The 9,814-nt window shown below is 37.8% G+C and overlaps 2 protein-coding genes across 2 annotated transcripts in view; one reads left to right on the forward strand and one right to left on the reverse strand.

Moving 5' to 3' along the window:
- Nucleotides 1-1,140: 1,140 nt before the first annotated feature.
- rnps1 (RNA binding protein S1, serine-rich domain) lies at nucleotides 1,141-8,792 on the reverse strand. Its single transcript, XM_048177428.1, has 7 exons — nucleotides 8,655-8,792; nucleotides 7,530-7,685; nucleotides 5,073-5,264; nucleotides 4,856-4,961; nucleotides 3,350-3,503; nucleotides 1,957-2,098; nucleotides 1,141-1,703 (listed from the first exon to the last, which is right to left on the reverse strand). The coding sequence occupies exons 1-7, from the start codon at nucleotides 8,660-8,662 to the stop codon at nucleotides 1,598-1,600; spliced, it is 864 nt and encodes a 287-aa protein (XP_048033385.1). The 5' UTR covers nucleotides 8,663-8,792; the 3' UTR covers nucleotides 1,141-1,597.
- Nucleotides 8,793-8,827: 35 nt separating this feature from the next.
- The window catches only part of LOC125259493, a 7,618-nt gene continuing 6,631 nt past the window's right edge, over nucleotides 8,828-9,814 (forward strand). The window contains exon 1 of the mRNA XM_048177169.1: nucleotides 8,828-8,965. The gene's annotated coding sequence lies outside the window, so the exon portion shown is untranslated. The remainder of the gene's footprint in view (nucleotides 8,966-9,814) is intronic.

Here is a 9,814-nt window from a genome sequence, read left to right on the forward strand (position 1 = left end):
CATTTCAGTATCTCATTGCTGGGCCGAGTGTCCTGGTTTTTGGTAATCAAAATATGGTCACCCTAATATACAGTCATTTTGGACTGTGTATCATGAGTCTTAAAACTAGCCCAGTCTTTTTGCTTTGATATCTTTACTTATTTTTATAAAGTAAGTCTAAGAATAACTTTTATATTGTAAGAAATATTTTAGAAAAATCAAGTTCAAATGTATCAAATATTCATCAGGCTTTTGAGGAACGTTTATTTGCTCATCTCACAATCATCATTGTATTGCACTGCATTATTTGTTTAAAAACTACAGAGCTCGGATCATAAAATCAATGTTACTTACATCGAGCAGAAACAACCCAACCTCGGCGTCCTTTTCCAGGCCTTCCCGCTCTCCAGTGCTGGAAAACATTTCGGAGGGGCTAGCAAGAGCAAGCTAGCTTTGAAAGCATTAGATCCAACCTCTTCAGTGCTCCCAAAGCCACGCCTCAACAGATGAACGCGCACAGCCAGAGCAAAGTCTGCAAAGTTTATTAAATTACCTAATGTCTCAAAGCACATAATATTACAATAATAATGAACATAAACAACTTACACAGCTCTTATTTGCACCACCTAACTGTTGCAGATTCATTTCGGCGTTGATAGTGTTGCCATAGAAAGTAGAACGTCATGGGTTGCCATCTTGTGATACGGTTTTGACATAGCGTGAACGCGCGAACATTTTTTTGGTCCCGAGACTTACATTTATTAATATTTAGACCACTTCTATTATTGATTGATCAATCCACTTTCAACTGCGTTTCTGTACATTTAAATATCATCTTACTAAGACAGTAGTTTGCTATACCATTATAAATATTTGATTTACAGAATTTCATCTTACTATATGGCCATATAAATATCAGCATCTGCACAATTATGAGCTTTATTTTCTCAGTATATCATACTATATAAGCCATAAAAGCATGATGCGTTAAAGATGCACGCAAACTTTAGTTTTTCCTGTTCATATTTTGTCTAAAGCTTCAATAAACTGTTCAGGTTATATGACGACTTAGGAAAACATCTTCTGTTTTTTTCCAAGGAAGTAAATAAAGTGTCACACAGTTTTGGAACATGACGGTGAGTAAATGATGACAACTGAGGATTTTAGTTGTTAAACTGGTTTATTGATTTTTTCCCATTTTCAGTCTTACAGATCATCAGATTTTACAGGATTAGAAGGTGATGTTGAGAGATGAATTCCGTGGAACCGCTAATGTAACAAACAATTCCATGAAATATCAACATTTGGATAAAAAAGGGCCTGCGTTTTAATCACACAACATAAACCAATAAAAAGCTGTTTTCTCAAAAAAAAAAAAAGAAAGCACATTACAAAAAGAATCACAGTAAAATGAAACATCTAGCACAATCCCAGTGATTGTACAAACACAGAAGCAATAAAAACCAAGCAACTTCAATGATGTTATAAGACAAGGCTTTTACGTACAATCCTGAGGTACTAGAGGAAAAGAAAAAAAACAATGACAATTTATTTGCCATCTCCAACTAAAATATGAAAGGGCCAACGTGAGAAGCCATTCGTGCGAATGGAGCATCGGCTAACGGGACGAGTTGGAACTGGAGCGGGAACGGTGTCGTCTGCGACCCGGAGACCTGGAACGAGAGCGCCTTCTCACCGGGGAGCGTCGCCGTGGAGACCGAGACCTGTGAAAAGGACAAACTGTCAGCTTTGGCAAAGATAAATCGCAGACGTGCATGCGCTAATTACCTGATAAGACACATAAAAGGCAGAAAGTCTGTCTTCTCTGTGAAGTACGAGGACAAATAAACAGAAATACGAGGTGAAAGGACAGATCGGACATTTGGAAACAGGTGCGAAGTGCGGACTAAAATGAAATTAGATTTCCATCGACCTGCACAGAAAACACAACATCTAAAATATACTTAAAAAGCCAACCTTCTCCTCATGCGAGGCGGTGTGCGGCGCCACATGGGAGGCGGAGGAGGCATCCTGCGTGGAGGTGATGGTCTTCTCATGGCAGGTCGTATCCTCTGAGGCAGGACAGCCGTGGCTGTGATTTCCTGACCGTCGATCTGACCTGAGGAAAGCAGCAGAGTGTGAGAAATCCCTTCTAATGAATTGATCTCCAGCGATCAGTCTTATTTTGGATTCAGTGAGATACTATTATAGGGCTTTTTGGTAACACTTTACAATAAAGTCTCATTTGTTAACATTAATGCGTTATCATTAGTTAAACGCTTGAGTATGGAGCAGAAACAACGCAACCCCTTCAGGGCTTAATGCTTCGGTCTCTCAAGCGCTGAAAAGCTTTTCTAATATTAATGCGGGTCCCTAATGCTGCGTTCACACCTGGGGCGTCAAATTCGCGTCAGACGTGTCTAGTTGGACGCTTGAACATTTTGAAGTCAGACGCGTGTCAAATTCGCTCTATTCGCGCGTCTAAAAGTGTGTTCAGACGTGAATTTGCGTCATGGGAGGGGCTTCCATCTCTTTCTGCACAGATCCTCTCATCCTCTCAACACATCATCTCGTCAGTTGGAAACCAGTAGCGGCAATTTAACTTGGTTATGCCGGCCGGTTTTTGCTAGCTAGCAGGTGGGCTAGTATCAATGGCTAAAATCATGCAAAGCGTTTTACAACTAACCAGATTGTCCAATTTCTTCGCTTATCCTTTTCCAGGCAAGGTCCTTTTTATTCCTGTACCGATAAAAATATGATGACACATCATAGAGCTGAGGGTGGCCACACACAGCGACTATTAGTTTGTCCTCCATCTTTGTTGTGGTCTCCACTGCTGATCACATCATAAACACGTTACTACCAAAGCAGAGTCCCTGATTGGTTAACACGCCGCGAATTTTCGCCAAAGTTCAGATTTTTCAACTCGGGTGTCTAGGGCGCTAGATGCTTGATTCGCGCCGCAGGACATCTAGACGCATGTTTACATTGACTTAACATGTGAATCAGACGCGTTCGGTGTGAACGCAGCATAAAGCTCTTGCCTGATCAAAACCCTTCTTTTCCAGTGATATTCCTCTGAGCTTTTCTCTTTTGTAATGTCTCTCAGCCATCACTCTTTCTTTCTCACTCTCTCTCCTCCCCCATCATGAGTGGACACGCCCCCTACTGCTGATTGGCTACAAGTGTGTTGTGCTGAGAAATCTCAGAAATCACTTACTGCACCTTTAACTAATGCATATACTCTAATTAACAAATGGGACCCTATTGTAAAGCATTACTATTTTAGTTAACTTATTTCAAGTAACAATTGTTTTATGGTTTTAGTTAACCCTACAAGTCAAATTATGCAATTCATTTGCTTTTTTACCTCCGTCCATGTGTTTCAGGGCTTTCTGGGCATCCTCTGGAGACTCATATTCAACATAAGCGTAACCCTTTGACAAATTAGGGTGCAAACGGTCTGGAGGCATGTCGATCATCTTTATCTTGCCATAAGTCGAAAAGATCTCTTGAATATGTTCCTATAGGAAATCAAGTACAGAAGCAGATCAACAACAAAAATATTACAGGAATAGCATTCAAACTAAAGTCTAAAGTCAAAACTTAAAAAAATATTTAAATAATTAAAAATGCATGTTTAAATGTGCCATTTAAGTTTGCTATTTTTGTCCTTTTTGCAAAATATTGTGTAATTTAATTAGTTTATTTTATATTTAATTGCTTTTATACTTTTTTTTAACGTCTCAAATACTTCATTCTGCTGTTAAATACGTGAACAAGTTTTCTGAAATGTTTAAATATGCAAATGTGATACTGTTTAATTAAATGTGCATGAACATGAGTCTGAACACTGGATGAAGCCAGTTTCAAAATTCATGTTTAATTTTGTTGATAGTCAAAGGTTTTCACAGAGGGGATCTTTTTGTCACTCTATTAATCAGAAAACACTGTCTGGTCAACTTATTCAACAGCCAGGAGAGAAAATAAATCATGTTTTAGGAATAAAGTGTTATATAAATCAAATTATATGAAGAAATTGCTCAGTAAAAACCTTCAGAATATATATGGGAATAAAACTGTTAGGAATGTATGGGAATAAAAGTTTATTGTATAAGTGCTGCTGAAGTAGAGATTTCTGGGGGAAAAGTGCCTTTAAATATATGTATTGTAATTAAAATCTACAGACACAAATTAATAAAGCTTAATAAAAACCTTTAAAAATACCTATTATGAATGTTTTCTTTCCACTAGTCTGAAAGAAGACATGTTACGTAAGCAAAATAGACCAAAACCTCAAAATTGACTAGTGAATGAAAAAAACACTGGTTTTGCCTGTAGTGTTTCTCCTTGATAAATGGATAATACATAAAATGCCTGCTTAAATTGCTTTATTTGTTAACATTATGTTTTGTATGATTGTGTTTAAAGTGCCTCATTATGCTTTTTCGAATATTACCTTCATGTACTGTGTAATAGCTGTTTGTGAATGTAAAAGGTCTGCCGAATTTTAAAGATCAAAGTGCACGACAAAAAGTTAATGTCTCCTATAAGAAAGAAGAGAATCTGAACTGCCTGAAACAAGTCGTCAGCAAATAACAATGCAACAACTTTGCATAATGCCAGCCTAATGTCTTCATTGGCTGCCAGTGAACGTCGTCTACTTCGACCTTCAAACACTGTTGTAGCTGAGACTGGAATAGTTTGGTTTGTGGTGTCAACATGTCGAGAAGACGCTATTTTTAGCGCTGCAAATCCACTTTGCATGCACTTCCAAAGCATGACGACTTGTGCTGGAAATGATATGGAAAAACCGGCGGCAAAAAACCCCCCCAAAATACAGTACTTATGTAATGCCACTCTGTGATTTCTGTACCTTGGTTACGTTCCTGGTGAGTCTTCCCAGATAAAGTTTGGTGGGTTTGGGGCTCGGGCTCCTCCTCTTCCTCTCTTTCTCATCTGTCCGTTTTTGTGATTTGGACCTGATTAAAAAGCGCAAACCCGCGTTCATTAAGTGACAATGACAAAAGCAGGCATTAACTGGTTAATATTATATAAATTAAGTGTTTGGGCCAAAAAAGCCAAGAACCTACTTTGATCGTGAGCGGCGGCGATTGTCATGGCGACGGCGGCTTGGACTGGGAGACCCGGAGGACCCGGATGAACTAGAGGAACGAGAGGAACTGGACGAACCGGAGCGGCTGGAACCAGAAGAAGAGCTGGACCCGCTGGATGAGCCCGAACTGGATCCAGAGCTGCTGCTGGAGCTGGAACTGGACCTGGATCTGAAGTCAGATCAACAATGCATGATTAGACACATTTATTGATGTGCACCAATAATGTAATTATTTCTAATAATCAGAGTAAAGATTTAATAGCAGTAAGATAATACATGACAAGCAAACCTCTTCACTCCCATTTACACGCAATTTCCTTATTCTGATTATTCACTAATGCCCCCCCATATTTTTCCCGATGTGATCCATCAGCTCCAGTCCACTAATTTGGAGCGATTAAGGCCCGGGTATACTTCATTTCCCACGTTCCCCTCAGTCTCAAGTCTTTCAAATACTCCTTTGCCCAAACAGTTTATCGATTTGATGCTGTGTCCGAATGCCGTTTATCCCTTCACAGTGGCATATAGCGGACGGGCATGAAGGGCTATTAAATTATATTTCTTATTATCATGCTACTTTTATTATTAAATAAATATTGCAATTCATTTCCCCCGCAATATCATCAGTGCATCAATGCATAACTGACACGCTGCGAGTACAATAAAATATTAGTTAGATTGCTTACTCCTCATTTAAAGAACTTCTCGATTCACCAAAAATACTATTTTTTTCTCACTATGGGCCACAAGAGAAATGTTAAGAAAATAAATTAGATTCATCTCTAGTGAATAATTGACTGGAGTTTAAGACTTCTTCACCCGCATAACTCTCACGCAAAGTTTACACATTGTTTGTGTGATATCAACTGGCTCGTCTTCATGGTTTAAAATGGAAATATTTTCAACATTGCGACGTGGCATTTTTCTTTATGACCTGTTGCTTGCAAAATGATGTACAGTGATTCACATATCGCCCACGTCATTTCCCGTGATAATAAAATTAAATGAATTATTAAATAAATGATTAAATAAACAACAAGCAAACTTAAACTTATTTGCTTTAAATTTCTGCAAATAATTTGCTCATGCAGTTTTAGCCCATGTCATCCAAGATGTTTAAATGTCTTTCTTCAGTCGAAAAGAAATTAAGGGTTTTTCTCCATTTAATGGACTTCAATAGGTACCAACAGGTTGAAGGTTCAAATTACAGTTTCAATGCAGCTTCAAAGGGCACTACATGATCCCAGATGAGGAATAAGGGTCTTATCTATCGAAACAATCGATCATTTTCTAAAAAAAATAGAAATGTATATAGTTTTTTTTTTTAACCACAAATGCTCGTCTTACACTGCTCTGCGCCACGCATTACGTAATCACATTGGAAAGGTCACGCGTGACGTAGGCTGAAGTAATGAGCTAGTGTTTACAAAACGAATGTACAAAGACTAGGTCAAATGCCATTTACCAAAAAAAAAAAAAAAAAAAATTAAATCAACGATGTCGGACAATTTTGAAGTTGTAGAAAATGAGTTTACCGTTATTTGCACGTTTGCTTTGTAGATACTGGATCAGTACTTGCGCCTACGTCACACGTGACCTTTCCAACGTGATTACGTAATGCGTGGCGCATCACAGAGCAGTGCAAGATGTGCATTTGTGGTTAAAACGTCCATAAATGTTTTTTTTGTTTTTGAAGATGACTCATCTGGGATTGTGTAGAGCCTTTTGAAGCTGCATTGAAACGGCAGTTTGGACCTTAGCAACCCATTGGTAACTGTTGAAGTCCACTATATGGAGAAAAATCCTGGAATGTTTTCCTCAAAAACCCTTCATTTCTTTTCGACTGAAGAAAGAAAGACATGGACATCTTGGATGACATGGGTGTGAGCAAATGTATTTAATTCTGAAATAAACTAATCCTTTAAAACACAGTTTATTTAATTTGTATTTTTGTTCTGTTGTATTTATTTGTCCAATTTTGTTTGTAATTACTTTCTTTGTTCTTATTGTACTGCTGACTGTTCACTTATCTTCTGTAACTGTTTGAGAGGACCTTTTACTTACGTTATTTGATCTTGTATTACTTTTAGCACAATTTTGATAATTGTGAAATTTTACTGATATCTAAAATGACTTATATCATGAAATAAGATTTTGATCATATCACCCAACAATAATCATGTTAAATAATTGTGATTTCAAACAAAATAATCGCAATTATGACTTTTGCCATAATCGAGCAGCCCTAGCATACACCACATATTTTACTACAGTTATGATTGCTACGATTATAATCTTAAATCACATCAGTTTGATTGAAGTATTGTGTTTACATAGTATAGTTTAACATCAATATTGCCAAAATTTCATTATAATCACATAAAGAATGTGCATGTAAACATAGTTATTGACCCTGAACTACATCCGATCTGACCTGCTGCTGCTGCTCCCGGTGGAGTTACTGCGCCGCTTGCGGATCTTGTCTCTGCCCCTCTCCTTCTCCGCTCCCTCTTTCCCAGCAGCCTTCTCCTTCCCTCGTTCCCTGGGTTTGTCCTCTGAACGCTCCCTGCGCTTGGTTGGTGATGGTGCCCTGAGCAAAAAAAAGAGAAAAAAAAAAAAAACTGCTCATAAACATTTTGTTAACACAACCCGTGTCTCATAAAGTGAGCTGTCACAATCATAATGTACTGCGGTTTGACTCTGTTCACAGCTTTAATGTGTTTTTCATGCCATATCACAGCTTTTTGCACATGATATTAAAAGCAATAGCTGGAGGGGGAAAATAAGACGCTCATTTAAAAATACTTTACTGGGGACATTAGGCATTGGTAGTGAATGTACAATGTAAAGCAGAGTGGTTAATGTATGATATATGATGGAAAAATTCATAAAGTTATTAATATTAATAAAAAAAAAACCTCTTCAAGAAAGTTCATGAGAAAATTGTAATCAGACTTCTTAGGGATTTAATTGATCATCTTCATTATAACTCACCATAACTATTTTCCACAATTTAGTCATTAAAACTTGTATAAAATTGAATCTTATAAATGAATTTTTATTTGTACTGTCAGTTGTATTTTATGCATTGATATTTTTAGAACAAAATCAAAAGTTAAAACCAAAAGTTTGTCACTAGATTGCTTAGAATTAGTCAAGAATATAAAACAATCGTTTTAATTCAAGTAGAAAGGAATGCTCTGAAATATCAACCATTGCCATCAAGGACATTAAATGTGCAAACTGACAGATGCACTGCAAAACACTGCATTAAAAGTATAAAAAATTACATTGTATTACCTATAAAGAGCACAAATCCTTAACATTTGAGGCTCTATTTAAAAAAAAACAAAAAAAACAATTACGTTTATTGATGCTCTTCATTCAACACGCTAAGCTAATGCTAACCCCGCCGATATTAAACAAGATTACGCAAAATGTCGACGATTAATAATAAGAAACGCGGCTAGCATCTCTCTGCGCGCTTTCAAACCCATATACGACACACAAACCTAGTCGCGAATTATAAATATCGACCATAATAACCATTCAAACTTACATGATCATCAATGAGCAGCGCGCGACACATTCAACGTCGAGCTCAACAACCGTCGCGTCTTAACGACGTTTGCGCGAGGGCGCAGGCGTGATGACGCCAACCCTGCGACAGTCGAGCGGAGGCGGGGCGAGTGCTAATGCAATGGTCATATAGTAAACCACAGATGTGTGCGTTTCGTCGACACTTACTGCTGTTGTGTTTACATTATCAGATGCAGCTTACGGGTATGGATACTAGCATCGTCACGTGACTTTATAATGGAGCACAGCGTCGCTGAAAACATAAACAACTGAAGAGCAAAGTCGCAGTAGGTGAGAGATGCTTGATTTCCATTGTGCTCTTAGTGCACTAGACCCCTACGCAGGGTCGCTGCATGAGTCTGAACTTGTTCCCTGCTTGCTGGTGTTTGGAAAATGTTTGCAGGTCTAAGTCTAAGGAGGTTAGCTGGTTTGTTTTGATTGTGTTGCAGGGTTTAAGGGCACTTGTCAGGCTGGCAGGCCAGATAAACAGTTTGAAACATTTATTTTGAAATAATACAAGAATAATAGGCTTATAAGCACCAAAATAGACATAAATAGTGAGTACAAAATTATAATAAATCATATTAAATAAAATACCCTACTCTTTTTAAAATGTATTTTATTACCAAAAACATTACAGCAAGAGTCAAGTCAAATCACCTTTATTTATGAAGCTCTTTACACAGTACAGATTGTTCAAAAGCAGCTTTACAGAGATAAATGAAGTCAGTTCAGTGTTGATTCAGTTCCGATGTAAAGATCATCAATTATTAAATGAGTTCAGTTCATCTATAAAGCAGCTCTGCAGAAAACAGTCGTGTAATCGTCCAGCTCAGTTCAGTTCTCATACAACAGTACAGTCAGATCAATAATATTGTTGAATATTAAGTGTCCGCAAATAAGCACAACAGAGGCAAGGAACCCAAACTCCATCAGGTGACAGAATGGAGAAAAAAACCCGGGGAGAAACCAGGCTCAGTCGGGACTCGGGAGACAGCGAATGAACATGGAGTGAATATGATTCAGGTGGCATCACCACAAGTCAGAAATCATATTGGTTTTGGTAGCATTCAAATATCTAGTTCCTTTTGCTTGAAGATCTGATTCATAACGCCATTACAAAGCTGGTCGTAGGTCTGT

The sequence above is a fragment of the Megalobrama amblycephala genome, linkage group LG1 (genome assembly GCF_018812025.1).
Source record: "Megalobrama amblycephala isolate DHTTF-2021 linkage group LG1, ASM1881202v1, whole genome shotgun sequence".
NCBI lineage: Eukaryota > Metazoa > Chordata > Actinopteri > Cypriniformes > Xenocyprididae > Megalobrama > Megalobrama amblycephala.

Coding starts and splice junctions, on each gene's coding strand:
- rnps1 (XM_048177428.1), bottom strand. Junction 4,962..5,072: donor CGCCGCCGCTCACGATCAAA/GTAGGTTCTTGG, acceptor CTTTTTAATCAG/GTCCAAATCACAAAAACGGA. Junction 2,099..3,349: donor CCTGAAACACATGGACGGAG/GTAAAAAAGCAA, acceptor TGCTTTCCTCAG/GTCAGATCGACGGTCAGGAA.